The sequence below is a fragment of the Sturnus vulgaris genome, chromosome 16 (assembly GCF_052056855.1).
Source record: "Sturnus vulgaris isolate bStuVul1 chromosome 16, bStuVul1.hap1, whole genome shotgun sequence".
Taxonomy (NCBI): domain Eukaryota; kingdom Metazoa; phylum Chordata; class Aves; order Passeriformes; family Sturnidae; genus Sturnus; species Sturnus vulgaris.
In genome coordinates this window covers 13,033,904-13,049,189 of record NC_142258.1, presented here as the reverse complement: position 1 = coordinate 13,049,189, position 15,286 = coordinate 13,033,904, and the positions used below count along the sequence as shown (strand labels likewise).

The window sequence follows — 15,286 nt, the reverse complement described above, 5'->3', positions numbered from 1 at the left end:
TTGCATAACCTGAACATGTACCAGATATTATTATGACACATTACCTGAAAATGAGTGCGAAAGCAACTCCACAAACCAATTTCTTGTTTGCTGTAAATACAGAAATGGTCCAGAGGAAAGTGTCTTCGATGTGAAAATCATCATGATGAGAATTAATCTCCTTTGTCTATCAGTGCTGAATGCTGCTGTTGCTGAATGGTGATTTCAGCCTGTGTATTACAGGAGGAGGAGGAGAAGGGTGCTTGGCTGGGGGATCCCAGTCCAAGTGTTTGGAATTACAGGAGAAGGGATTTGGGCTCTTGCTAACAGGTTTAGATTAGTCTGGATTGTTGTTGGAATTCTCTGTCCCCTGCAACAACCTAGACTGGAGGAGTTTTGCTATTTTTGCTTTTATTTTCTGGTTCAATGTCCCTGGATTTTCACAGGTGGTAAGCTAGTTATTAATAGGGAGCACACCGAGTTTCCCAGGGAGGTGTCCCACATGCAGCACTGGCCTAAAGCTGTTTGTTCATTTGTTATGGCTCACAGAGCTGTGCTGTGCTTAGAAATTAGCTGGGTTGGGGGGGAAAAAAGAAGTAAATCTGCAAAATAGCTGCTTCAAATGTCATATTTATTTGGAACTCGGGGCATTGCCTTCTGCAAGAGTTGTGTGAAACAAAATGTGCTGTCTGCCTGCCTGCCTGCCTCTCCTAGGGAGTTTCCCAGGAGGAGCAGCCCTGCAGAAAGGTTCGTTTGGATTGCCACAGTCCTTCCTGAGCACTGGGAAGCTGTGATCCCAGGGAAATTGTGCAGCCTGAGGAGCTCTGGAACAAGAGCAGCCTGCTGGGAAGGGAGGGGAAGGGAATGGGCATGGACTACAAATATGTGCACATCCATCCTGCTGCACTGGCTGCTTGCAGGCAGGGACAGAGCAGCTCAGGTGGAGGGGCAGAAGGGAGGGCAGTGACAGGAGCAAACTTGGAGAAGACCTGAAAAGGCAGCAGAGGCACAGCTGCCCAGTGGCACAGCAGTGGCAAGGGTATGGAGGCACTATTAAATCACCCAGGGCTGGAGCAGACAAGGCTTGCTTGGTGCATTTTTTGTTGGTCTTTGTTTACAGCTTCTTCAAGTGGACAGCAGTGACTGCTATCCTTGGTGGGAAACGTGGAATTGGGCTGCAGGGCTTTGTCTGGGAGGTGATTTTGGTGGCAGTTTGGCATCTATTTACACCTTGTAAAGTCTGTCTGTTGGGTATTTGTAAAGTCTCTTCTTCCTATGAAGGAGACTGTGTTTGCAATGGCTGAATTGAATGGAGGGTAGGGGATGCTCTAATTTATGCAATTCAGAGACTAGGGGATACTCAGGGTGAAGGAGTGGAGAATTACTACCAGCTCCCTGAAATATGATCTGTCTCCTGGGTCATAGCACATCTCTGATAAATAAAGGCTCTAGAAGCTTTCTATATGGAGACATACTTGATGATGATAATGAAAAGAAATTCATAGTAGTTACTCTTTGCTTTCTTGGACAGACAGGCCTCAATTTCAGCTTATCAGACTCTAATTCCCAAACAGTAGGGGGAACTGTGTACTTTGGCTTGCTATGTAAACCTGATTTTTATTGACAGGAATGCCATGACAAGAGGTGGCCAGCCCTGGGAGGCCTTTTCAAAATACAAATATGAGTGTAATAGCTGTATTCATTAGGGAAGAGGCAAAAATTTAACGTGCTCTTTCTAACGTTTCCTTTTAAAATCAGAACTGTTTTAATTACTGCCCTGAGTCTTGCACTTGAGTTGATTGCACCTGTATTTAGACACTGTGGCACTTCTATCACCTGTTCAAAGCCCCTCCAAGCCTTTGTTTCTGTACTGCAATAACAGCAGAGTACTCGGTTTATTCTCATACCAAGCTCCAAACTGCTTTGTGACTTGTGGGATGCCAGCTGGGCTGTAGGAGAAGCTTCCTGAGGGGTGGAAAAGGAGGGATTTTACATTGCTTTAGGGTGGACCTAGATGGAGATGTGACACAAGACTGGTGAGCCAGCATTGCCATGGGCCTGCCTCCTGCACAGCCTGTGCTGCAGGGGTTTGGAACAGCATTTACAGGGCTGTTGCTAAGCTAAGGTCCCTCCAATGGAACAGAGAGTCATTTGTCATAAGATGCTGAGAGAATTTTGAGTGGCTGAGGAGCTGTCACCCAAATTTCATGTGCAGCCTGGCTCAGGAAAGTGCAATGGAGCTCTCCCCCAAGTTTCTGAAAGGCAGCAGCTCTATCATCATCCTGCCCTTCCCACCCCACTGCCTTCTAAAAGAGACACCAGGCTGCTGGCTTCCTTGGGGATCATTATGGTAAAACCAAAAAAGTGTGTAATTCAGTCAAAAGGGTCTAAGGCACAAGATGAATGGCAATGAAAATCTCCCTAATCAAATGTTTTACTAATGGCACCTCAGAGTCTAATCACAGTGGTGCTCAATGTTGGTCTTTATTCCTGATATGTAAAGTGCCAGCTATTATCTTTATTCTAACTATTTTTTCCCTCTTTTCAGGACTATAAATCTGATGTTATGACTCCGGGTTCCAGTGCCAAGAACAGTCCTCAAGGTCCAGTAAGTAAAGCTTTTTGCTGAAGAGATTAGATTTTATAACTGGATTTAGATCTTCTTTTAAATTGTGTTGGTCATCAATCACTGGCACTAACTCTTACCTGTGACACCTTGCTGATTTTGAAGTGACTGCACTTGAATTGGCTTTAAATGCTCTGTAATATGTGAATATCTTGTACAGGGGATGTGTGTCTTAGCAAAGAGAGGCAAAGTGATGAGAGCTGTTGCAGTTATGCTCATTTATTGCCCTGTGGCTCTCTCTTGTGAGTGCTACAAACTGTGTCACCTCCACACTGGAGCAGACTGGGCTCCAAGTGTGTCTCACTGCTCTGCAGAGGGAGGACAAAATCTGAGGGAATGGCAGGGTGGGGTACAGCTGCCAGCACCTCTGGAATTCCATGTTATTTTGAGGAGGGCAGGTGCAAAAAGAGAAAGCAGAAGTTTGGGTGAGTGCAGAGCCATGGAACAGCAAAGCATCCACAAGGGCAAGGCTACAACAACAACAGGGAACTGCCTGGCCTAAAGGCTGGCTTTAACCTGCCCCGTGTCTCTGCTGCACGCTTCATTTTCTGTCTAATGTCATATTTTGGCAGGAAATGTGTACCCCAAACCCAGGGTATGCTAAGGTGTTACAGACCTGATTTACAGAGGGGCTGGTGATACTCAGCACTGCCTGATGTCACTCAGAGTTAATCACTCGTTGCAGTCAAGTTCCTTTAATATTTTTTTGTCTCTCTAAAGCTGCAATATTGTTCTACAGGGCCTTTCCAAGTGCCTCTCCTGGGATAGTGCCAGGAATTGAAATGATGTCACTCTGTGGACACTTAGTTTGGGTGTTTCCCCCTCCCTCCTTTTTCTGATTATATAATCTGTATCCCCTCAGACTCGAGGTTGTAGGAGTGTGGATTTATGCCAGAATAAGGAAACATTCAGTATTTTGAATGTTTGGCAACCCCCTGTTCCCTGTTTGCAGGCATGATTAATGCTGTTTTAAACATGAACATCAAACATTAACAGTTCCCTGCAAGGAGGAGGTGGTTGGACCTCCTCCAAATGAACACTGTCTTTCAGTTGGAAATGTCTGGCTTTGAAACTGCTTAGTCACACCAACGGAAATACAAAAATATCTTGAAAAGTGAAAATGTATACAAGAGGTTTTTAACTTCTCAGATGATTTGACAAGATCCTTTTTTTACCCCATATAGTTAGTTTTGGAAGAATATCTTTCAATAGCTCTTCCTGCATTGACACTTCCTGCTGGAACATCCTGCTGCACAAAGTCACTGCCTTTCTGTTAGTTTGTCAGAAGTTAAATTTCAGAACGATGTTCTCAGAGGTGTGGAGGTTTATTTTTAGAAACTTGGTTTCTTGTGCTTCATGTATTTGCATTGAAATGAGGTTTGTGTTGGTTAAGAAGGAATGTTTTGAAGAATGATGGAGTGTTTTTCTGGCTGAATGTGTTCTCTAAACTAGAAAATGTTTTTTTTTAAAGTGCAGAACATGATGTGATGAACACCTGTCCTTTTGTACTGAGAGGGTGGGGGCTTTACTGAATTTCTTGGTCAAACTTTCATGGAGTTCTATTTTTCTTTTTTTCCTGTGACTGAATCCTGTTGCTGTCTGTAACAAAGTGTCCTCAGATTTTGAGGTACTGACTTAACAAACAAGATTTCAATTGTCTTCCTTGAGCCTCAGTAGCTTGGACTTTAATTAATTTTTGCTTATTTTTGAGTGATGGAAAGAGTTCTAAAGGCATGGTTAGCAATACATTTTGATGTACTAAAGAGGGTGGTGATGGAAAGAGGAAAAGGTTTCCTGTTTTCCATGATATTTCTTATGCCACACTGCAATGGCATAAAAATAATGAGTTAGGAGTTGAGCTTATTGCTCTTGAAATTACACTGTCTCTGTTGTTGCTTGGAAAATTGTTTGTTGTTGTGATGGATGAGAAGGAATACATGTATTTTTCAAGTGTGTTGCCAGATCACTGCTTATAGAACAATCTGGTAATAAAAGGAGAGTTGACAGATGAGAATTCAAATGGACCTGAGAACAAATTATTGAATAATGCCCCAGTTCCAGAGCCTGAAAAGCTCATTTTCAGTGTTTTTTTTTCTTTTTTAAATAATTGTTGTCTGCTTTTCCTGCTCTTAGTGACAGATCCTATATGAAAATCTAATGCAGCTCAGTCTCAGGCTGAATTCACTTCTGTGTTACATCACTGAGACTGCTTTGAAAGGGCTGGAGTCACTGTGATATAAAACTCCAGCAGGGAGTCAGATCTATCAAACTTCATGTTTCCTGATAGCTGGAGCTGCCTAATAGATTGTTTGTTAAATAATTCAAGATGTTTTCATTAAGCTGAGTGATTGAGTCTTTTAAAGCCTTTCTTTTGTTCTTAAATCTCATCAGGCAGTTGGTTGTACCTGCAGAGCTAAGAAAATCTAACTGAAGGAATTATTTTTGGAAGCTTTAGGAAGTTGTAAAATTACTGCCAGACTCTGGAGGGATGGATTTGGGCTGGATCCTTGGATTTCTGTCTTTTTTTCCTATGGCTCCCTCTAAGTGCTGCACTCTTCTATCTGCAGCTTCACAGTCTTCTCTTAGGCTGCTTTAAATTCTCCTTGCTGCTTATTAAAGGTTTATGTTTTCTAAAGTGCTTTTGGTTTTCCCCCAGTCTCCATTTCTCACACTCTCATCTATATATTGATATTTGATAACAAATATCATATACTGTTTTTTTAATCAAGAAATGTTGAGAAAAGGTAGTGGGGATAAAATAGGACTCTTCAGAGTAATTCAGGAGGGACAATAATGATTTTTGCTGAGAAATAAAATCGCTGCAAGAATTGCTGCCTGTGATCTGAATAGAAATGTGATAGTACCTGAAATTACTTCATCTCTGCTGCTGCTTCAGGAGGGAGATCTATTAGCTGGGGATAATGGCTTGCAAAAAAAAAAGTGGATTTCTTTAAATTTCAGATTCCTATTGAATAGAATATGTGTTAGCATTCTTAAAAAAAAAATAAATTAAATGAATCTGTCACTACCAGGGAGAGAACAAGAGAACTGAAAGCAAAAAGAACTCTTCCCTGAGCATCATCACAGAGCATTTGGATAATGGGTTGGGTGGGAGGGGAGAGTCTTCTGCACTGGGGGAGAAGGGAAAAGTGCATTGTGCAGGCATCTCAAATAGTAACATAGAGCTGAGCTAACCTGTGCCAATAAAAACAACAAATCTGGGGAATATCTGGCTGAGTTTGGTTTTATTTCTTAGACTCATCTATAGAAGTACTGAAAAATAGAGGAAATTTCTTACAGCTCTGTCATGAGAATCGGAGAGGGGTTTATGATGAACAGAATACAACATGAGGGGAAAATTTTACCTGAGATGCTTATTGTGGGAAGATTTTGTAAAGTTTTCCATCACATTACTGATTTGAGAATCCAGGCACACGAAATGTTGCTGTGTTAATGCACAGCAGATGGGAGAAGTCAGAAGCAGGTACAGAATCCTGAGTTTTGTTCCTTCCACCTCCATCTGCTCACAGTGTTTTGCTCCCTATTAATGCCCACGGCTGTGTTTTTATCCCAGCAGAGGAATTGGCCCAATGGCTGGAGGTCATAGCCATTATTCCATATATTATGGATAATATTTCCAAATTATCTGGAAGTGTCTCCTTGAAAATACTCCAGTATCATTTAGAAGCTGAGACAGTGTTACTATTACTGGTTGTATAGGGAAAAATTCTCAAATGAGAAATGTTTCTTAGTGGTGAATGAAGTCAGGACAAACCAGCTTTTCTTAGATCCAAACTCCTGCAATATACTGACACCTTTTCCCCTTTCCATCAGCCTGTACTTGTGTGTTGTTATTAAATCAGGTGCTGAATGTTGTTTATCAGGGTTAACCTTGCCTGGAGTGGTAATGGTGTGGTGTCTACAGAGCTGGAGCTGATTTATTATTCCTAGAGAAGCAGATCTCCAGGATAAGTTGACACGGTTGAGATTTTGAGTTTTTCATTGATTAAAATTGAGGTAGGTGTCATCTTTTCTGGCAGGAGAGATGAAACTGAGAAATTGCCCTGTTCTTACAGCCTTCCTCCATTTCACCATTAGAGATTCTTCAGTGTTTGTGCTTTAGCCAAGGAGGTGAGAGGTTAAATAAAATAAGAATAAACAATTCCCAATAGCACAAAATTCAAATGCTAACAGGCAGGTGAATCCAGAGAGCTGCTGAAATGCCAGGCATGGTTTGATAAAAGATCCTGGGATCTTCTTGAATATTCATTATTCTGGTGTGGAAAGAAAAGCTGGGGTTGGACAGCAGCTAAACACAGAGACACAAGGCATATTTAAAGAAGAAATGGAGTTCTTTTAAAAGGAATTGCAGAAAAAGCAAAGGACAAAACTAAAAGCCTTTGCTGCTGTTAGTAATCAAACTTTGGTACTTCTAAATACTGGAATTTAGTAGATGTTCAAGGAGGGGCTTGTAAGCATGCTCACAATCTAAGAACAAATGAATGGAGATGAAGAAAAAGCAGGAGAAGGCTGTGTCTGCTCCAGAGGTGTGTGAAGCTGTGCAGAAGTTGATGTTTTCACTGCCAGCAATTGGCTGTAGGTGCAGCGTGCTCCCATAGATGGATGAGGGACACTGTAACAAACAGGGTATGAAAATATATTTTGTGCAGCAGTTCTGTGATTTCTGCTTCCATCATCTAAGTGAAATTAAAGGGGGAGTCATCATTTTGCCTTGCTTGGCCTTGGATTCTTAGTTTTCAGTCAGGATTTGTGAAAATGTGCTTGGGAATATTGGGGAAAAAAATTAATGCAGTTATTGATTTGTATAAAAGTTTGCCCAGCAAGACTCTTAACAATTGTATAGCTGCCCATCAAACGAGCTCTGTGCAGCTGTGGTGTGGGAATCAAATCTCATTATTTTTGATGCTTTTATCATTCTTAGAGGCAACTAAATCAATGCATCATTAATATGAAAAGTATTTATAGTTCAGTTAATATCTTTTTATTGTGGTTTTCTTTTGTATTTTACCCATATTAGCAATTTTTGTAAAGTACCAATACCCAGTATTTCAAAAGAAAACAAAACGAACCAAACAAACACCAGGCTCGAAAATCTGCTTCTGGAATCCAGCAATAAAAACTTCGGAGAATTTTGATGAGAATCAGAATTTATATATCTAGATGGGGGATATGAATTAGACACTTTACCCTGCCAATGGTCTTTCTTAATTAGCAGTACTGTCATCTGGACAATGTGTCGTGTGACAAACGCGGTGTGATGTGTATTAAGGGCCAATTTATGGGGATAAATCTTGTGAATTCCTCCACGAGGGGATGTGGAGCATAAGGAACAAGGCAGGATTGTCTGTGTGTGCTGAGTGGGGGCGTCACAGAGCACTGGCCGGGGTTTGGGTGCTGGGGATGCCGGGATGGAGATGATGATGGTTTGGGTATCGGGAATGGGCTCTGGGATGCCGGGATGGAGATGATGATGGTTTGGGTGCCGGGGATGCCGGGATGCCGGGATGGAGATGATGATGGTTTGGGTACCGGGGATGCCGAGATGGAGATGATGATGGTTTGGGTACCGGGATGCCGGGATGGAGATGATGATGGTTTGGGTACCGGGATGCCGGGATGGAGATGATGATAGTTTGGGTACCGGGATGCCGGGATGGAGATGATGGTTTGGGTACCGGGATGCCGGGATGGAGATGATGATAGTTTGGGTACCGGGATGCCGGGATGGAGATGATGATTGTTTGGGTACCGGGATGGAGATGATGATGGTTTGGGTGCCGGGATGCCGGGATGGAGATGATGATGGTTTGGGTGCCGGGGATGCCGGGATGCCGGGATGGAGATGATGATGGTTTGGGTGCCGGGGATGCCGGGATGCCGGGATGGAGATGATGATGGTTTGAGTGCCGGGGATGCCGGGATGGAGATGATGATGGTTTGGGTGCCGGGATGCCGGGATGGAGATGATGATGGTTTGGGTGCTGGGGATGCCGGGATGCCGGGATGGAGATGATGATGGTTTGGGTGCTGGGGATGCCGGGATGCCGGGATGGAGATGATGATGGTTTGGGTGCTGGGGATGCCGGGATGCCGGGATGGAGATGATGATGGTTTGGGTGCCGGGGATGCCGGGATGCCGGGATGGAGATGATGATGGTTTGAGTGCCGGGGATGCCGGGATGGAGATGATGATGGTTTGGGTGCCGGGATGCCGGGATGGAGATGATGATGGTTTGGGTGCCGGGATGCCGGGATGGAGATGATGATGGTTTGGGTGCCGGGATGCTCTCCGGGATGCACAGCGCGATGCCGAGATGCCATCTAGTGCCAGCAGCACAAAGTGCGAGCACAGCCCGGCACAGCCGCTCCTCCCTTGGGCTGCTCTCGGAGCTCGGGCTCACGGCTCGCATGGTGCTCAGATATCGTTGTTTTTATTTTTTTTTCTTCCCTAAAAAATGTTTTGCGCTACACCGAGCTTGTGCTGTGCTGAGTGTGGGACCCTGTGTGGGTGCCTGGGCTCCCAGCTCACCCAGGCTCCCTACTGAGCCTAAAACGTGGTTTTGGTGAATTTGGTGCAGTAGTGCTCTCACCTGGCAGAGAACAGGTGTAGTAATGGTAGAAGAGAAGCTTTTTGAAGTTAGACCATTCAAAATTTTGATTTTTTTAAAACAACCTAGATTCATTCAAACTTGTGAGTATTTGAATGATTTTTTTTTTCCCCATTCGTTATTGAAAGAAAGATATTATTTTTAAGTTACTGCTTCAAAATATCAGGTTCATAAAATATCTGGGGTTTATTGTTGGGACTTTTTTTTTTACTTTTAGTAGGAAAACATCAGTTTGACGGAGACTGAAATGAGCTACCACATACAATGGTTTTTTGCTGGTAATAGATGATAGATGTGGTTTGCCCAGAGAGAGTCAAATCTGGGAAAAATCATATCTGAAGCAGTTTAGTTTTGTTCCAGAACTAATCTTTATTGTGGGTTAGGTGGGAATGTGCACTGAAAGTGTCTTCTTGGCTATATTAGCATGAGTGGGGAGGAAGATATTCTTGTCTGGGTAAATGTCAGATGATAGAAGGTTTTACAGGATAGAATTTTGACATCTGAGAGTTCAAGTCAGCAAAGTCCAGCACATTTCGGGTTCCTCTGGAAAATGACTGTAATCACATTTTTCTTATTTACTTAGAGAACAGAATGTTCTGATGTCACTGCACTTTCCAAAAGTGAGAGTGTGTACAGATGGGGAGATGGCTGAAGGGGTGCTTGGATAAATCTCAGAGCACTTGGATGTTCTTCATGTGAGCACTCTGCTGGGGAAAGGTCAAAGCATTTGCTTTGAGCATTTCAGCAGGAATCTCTCAGCCCCAGAATAAAGATTTGTGGGTGCCTGTTTAAATAGACACATCTAGTGTCTGGATATTTGAAACAGAAATGCAAATTAGGTGCAAAAATTAAAACAATTTGCGATTACCACACGTGGAGATTCTGGCAGTCTGACTGTATTAAGGGTGAAGAGCAAACAGCTGAAAATAGAGAGATATTGATCTCTTCCCTTGGCTGTTTGTGCAGTTCCATGGGAGCTGTGCAGGAAGTATTTGTGTTGAGGGATAGATTTGCTTCTGAGGAGATGGCTAAACATCCATTTAATGCAGTATACTATTAAAAAAAATGCAGGAAGAAATAAGCTCCCCAGAGCAATCTGTAGTATTGATGTTTTTAAAAAAGGAAGGGGTTATGAGAGTAATTGAAGCAATTGCAAGTTCTGCCTGTTGCTCATCAGTGTTTTCCAATTTACATCCTTAGAAAACTGCCAGTAATTTCCTGCCTAAGTAAGATGGAAAGTGTTGTTAAGAGCACAACAGTGGTTGTACTTGGTGAGAGTATTGTGCATGAAGCTTTATTCCAGTGTGGCCAGTAACAGGTATTAGGAACCTTCAAAAATGAGCAGATGTGCAAGGATCTTTATTGTGGTCCTAAATTTCCCTGGCTTAGGACCTAGATGTAATGGCTTGTTGGAAATTTCCATTTTTGCCTTTAATAACCTTTAATAAATAGTCTTCCTCTGTTTTTCTCCAAATAGGTTTTGAACCTGCACATTTTTGGGCTTTTGAAGTATTTTTAATTCTGTCTTTTGATCATTCAGTTGAATGGGGTTTCTCCCTCCTTGGGGAACATACTCTAGTTTTTCACTACTACAGTTTTTGCCACTGTTTTATTTTAAATTTATATTTATATATCTTATAGTGGAAGAAATCTGCTGGTTTTTCTTCTATGTATACAAAAAGCCATAGCAGAATAATTCAGAATTACAGTCTGCATCGAAGTGTCTGTTTAATGCCACATGATTTTTGATTATGTAAAAGCCACTGAAAAAATCTCCCATGAGTGAGTTCCAGTGGAATGTTTATGGTGAGTTATAGCTGTTACTAATGCCAAATATTGTCAGAGTAAACTGTGGGTTTGATTAAACAGTTCTATAAAGATGCTATCAAGGCCTCAAGCATCTGAAATATGGAAAACAAATGTGTGAAAGTACCAGCAAAGAGAAAAGTAAAACTGTGAGGCCTGAAGTAGATGTGCCAGAGTGTGGGTGTGTGTTATTCCATCCTCATTAATAAAACACTTCATGAGCACAGCAACCAAATGTGAGTCACTGACATGAAGACAAGGAAGTGGCACTTGAAAGAGATGGAAATCTGCTCCAAGAGCCCCCAGATAACAGGAATGGATTGTGATGTTCTTTTACAATATGGGAGAGAGCTTGAAATATCTCTTTTGAAACTTTTTTTTTTTTTTTTAATAAAGAGAGCCACAACTCTAATATTGCTGGGAAATTCATTACCTACAACTGGGTAACAGATCTAAGCCCCAAATGAATGTTTAAACCCAACAACTTGTGAAGCAAAGGATTAACAGGGGGTTTTTAATAAATGGGGTGTAGAGCAGTGAAGGGAGACTGAAAGGCAGAATTACCCACTTGGAGAGGGAGTTTGTGCCAGTAAGACAAACTCACATGGACTGCAGCTGCACCACGAGCAGGGTTTCACTCTGCATCAGTGAGATGGAAGTTTTGAGGTGAAAACAGCAGTGAAGAAGAGAAATACACAGGGGAAAAATGACATCCCAGTGCCTCACAAGTCAACATTTTCTCTGTTACCTCCACTGACATAAATATCTGAGGTGTTGAAAATCCATCCTAGTATTCACAATGCCTGTTTGCTCATTAAATGAATTAATTCCTACAGAATAGTGGGATGAATAATAAATATTGAATTGAACTCCTGTTAGCATCATATACTGTGGCTAATCTTCCCCCTGAGCTCATTGAGAGAGTGCAGGTGTAAAAGTTAATTAAAGTTAACTAAAGTCAAATTATCTTTTTAAGCTGGCAAAACAAGTTTTTCCTCTTTGAGTCAAACGATACTGTTTTCATATTTTTAGTACAGAATATAGAATTGGTATTTTTAAATTCAAAAAGTAGTATTTTTATTTACTAATGAAATTATAACAATGATTTACCCTAATTGGAGAAGTGTAAATGTTTTGACAAAAGTCTCGAAAGGTACGACGTAAAAAGAAAAAAAGGCAAACATTTAAATTTTTTTTATTATTATTTCCTGCTTTCTCAAATCAAATTCCATGCAGAAATCTATTGTTTGCAGCACTGTATTTAAAGACAGAAGGTCAGCTGACCCCTTTGCACCTGTATCTTTTGGATTTTTTATATTTATAATAGAATTATGGGCAGAAAAGAACTTGCCACGTAGCAACACATAAGTAATGCCAGGGTTTAAGTGAGTTTCTCTTTGTTGCCCTCTGGCAGAGCAGGTGCAGTGTAACCAGCATGAGCCAGGCTGGGGCTGCTGCTGGCCAAGGGCTTTAGCCCTGAGAGGCTGCTCTGGGAATTGTCACCCACGGGCCAGTGGCACAAACTCCCAAAGCCATCACAGAGCCCTTAAATGCCAGAATTTCCCCAGGCACAGAAAATTCCCAGTGCTGTTTTTCATGGGAATTGCTCTGGGTGCTCTCTGCACAGCTGCAGGACCCGGGTGTGTTACAGCCCAGCAGGACTGGGAGCATCCCCCTGGAGAGGGGGAATTTCAATGCTGTGCCTGCCTCCAGCACTCCTGGGTCCCTGGCACTGAATATTGAAATACATCCTGAAGAGCAGAAGCCCCTTGTTCCCTACCTGCCTCGGGGTGTGAGAAGTGCCCCTTTTGTGTGTGATTTTGGTGAATGACCCCAGCAGCAGATGTTAGCTTAGATGAAGTATTTGAGCTTAGATGAAGTATTTGTGAAAGACACATTTGTAGCCTTCAGGTATTATGTCTCTAATACCTTAAAAATATTTTAAGGCTACTCTGTGTGCCTGCTGTTAATGTTAATTTCAGGAGTCTTTTTATCTTTTCTCCTGGGTCCTAAATATGTCTTTATGAATTCCTTTAGCCCTGAACTGACATCTCTCCTCTTCTCAGTTAAAAGGACATTTATTCACTTGAAAGAACGGGTACAGAACCATTGTCACATACATATTTCCTACATTCTCTGATTAAAACTCAGGTGGAAGCCAGGCATGTTTGGATATCCTCTATCCTAGCACGTAGCCAGGGGCCTTTTACTGCTCTATACAAATTGGAGCTTTTATATGTTATAGGAAAAAGTATTATAGCTAAAAAAAGTGATTTTTTGCAGCTATGCAACTGGGCTTTGTGCAAGGGCAGTCAGTGCTTTTTGTTTTATGGAAATATGGCACTAAATCTTCCAGGTTCTCATTAAAACTATTAAAGGAAGTGTCGTGGCTCACACTGTGGTGATGGGTCATTGCCCAAAGAAGTTGTGGTTGGTGATTTTTGTGGTATTTTTGTGGTAGCCCCTTGTGTGTCATGGAATCCTACAAACCCATGGGCATAATCTCTCCACACCTGTTAACCAGGTAACCCTTTTGGTTGTGATTTGGGTTACAAAAAGTAAATTATTCTTCATGACAAAACCATGAGATGACTATCGAGTCTCAGGGGTGTTTACATCTCAGAATTCTACCCACTAGAGCCATCAATACACTGGCAAATACATCAAATACACTGTGCATCTCTTCACCAGGTTCCTGTGTGTGAGAAGTGTTCTGTGAGAGGGGCTGTTATTCCAACATTTGCTCTTTGTAAAGACTTCACAAGGGCCTAAGATGGATCTGTTCTGCTTTAGGGCCATGGGCTTTGTTCAAGTGGGCTTGTGATTTGTTTTCTGCTCAGGGTTCAGCCTTTCTAACATTTCCCCTTTCCTGAGGGACTCTGTTAGGAAATGCTTTTTGAACAAAACAAGACAGATGGATAGGTTACAACTTCAATTCATTAATCCAGATAAGGCAGCTTTCCATGCTTGTATTTTTCCCCTTTAAAAGTAAGTTGGAATTTTTATTTTTCATAGGAAAAGATATGTGTCCCTGAGCCCAACTAACAACCAAATCTGATGAGGGAGAGCCCTTCTGCTTTCAATATGCTGGTCCCAGTGTTCTGGATTATCCAAGGCTTGTGTTAAAGCAGAGGTATTTGCACTCTAGACCTGCAGGCACCAGGGTGAAGTTCTGCTTGATTATCAGAACAGTGTCAGTGTTTTCTGCACATCCTCGTGTGATCTGGGCATTATTAGCAGTTTCTGAGCTGGTGCATGACTGATTTCCCAGTGAATCTGATTTCCATGTGCTGTTCTGCCCAACCCATCCTGCTGTGGAGCAGATGCTTGTTCTGCTCAGCAGCACCCACATCCAAGAGATGGCATTTGCCAGGATTATCCCAGGTCACACTGAAAAGCTGTGGAATTAATTAATTGTCTTTGTTTAGGAAGCTGGCCAATGCATAAAGAACAGGGTGAAATATTCCACTACCACTTGTGTAGGAGCTGTAAAACAAACCCCTCTGAACAAAAAAAACCAACCAGTGGTGGTGGGAAGTCCCAGCTGGGGATAACTGGAAGGGTACAGAGCACACCTTCCTAAATGAATGGCATGAATGGAAAGCAGGGAAAAACTGATTAGCAAAGCAAATGGTGGGATTTGTGTTTTTGAAAAGAGAATAAACATCCCAGCCTGTGAATGTAGTTCAATTCCTGTGTCTCCTTTACAGAAGTGAGCTGTAGACAGAGAAGCTTCTGCCACAGACTCTGGGTTATCAAAGGCTCTGCTTGCTCTGGCTGCTGCAGCTCCAAAAGTCTTACCTGGAGCTGCAACCCAACAGAACCAAACGAAGGCATTGCAATGTTTCACTGTGTTTGCAAAGGCCTGGGATTCGTGTGCTCTGTCAAAATTAGGACATCTCTGTTTGGCCTTCTTGCCATTGTGAGTGATAAAACTGGAGTAGAAATGAAGTGGATTTGCTGAAGTCCTGTTCTCACATGTGGATGCCCTTTCATCTGGTTTCATCCTCCTGTGATTTTCTGGTTTAATTCATTCCTGAGTAATCTGAGGAATGGTACTGTCTAAAGGAAGTGTGTTTTCTGGAGTTCAAATCCTAGGAAAACATACATTTGTAACACCTTTTTCCACCTCAGCTGTAACAGTACCTCCATGCTATCATGCAGTCTTTGTGTACAAAACCTTGCAAACCTCCTTTATTTTCCCAGGATGAGATTCAGGTTTCTCAAAGTAAAATCTGTACCAGTC

At 42.2% G+C, this 15,286-nt stretch overlaps 1 protein-coding gene across 15 annotated transcripts in view; it reads left to right on the top strand.

Moving 5' to 3' along the window:
* RBFOX1 (RNA binding fox-1 homolog 1) overlaps positions 1 to 15,286 on the top strand; it is a 1,116,721-nt gene that overhangs the window by 124,614 nt on the left and 976,821 nt on the right. For all 15 annotated transcript variants that reach the window (XM_088174490.1, XM_088174487.1, XM_088174481.1 and 12 more), the window contains exon 2: positions 2,528 to 2,587. In XM_088174490.1, the coding sequence (XP_088030616.1) occupies positions 2,528 to 2,587 (60 nt within the window). The remainder of the gene's footprint in view (positions 1 to 2,527; positions 2,588 to 15,286) is intronic.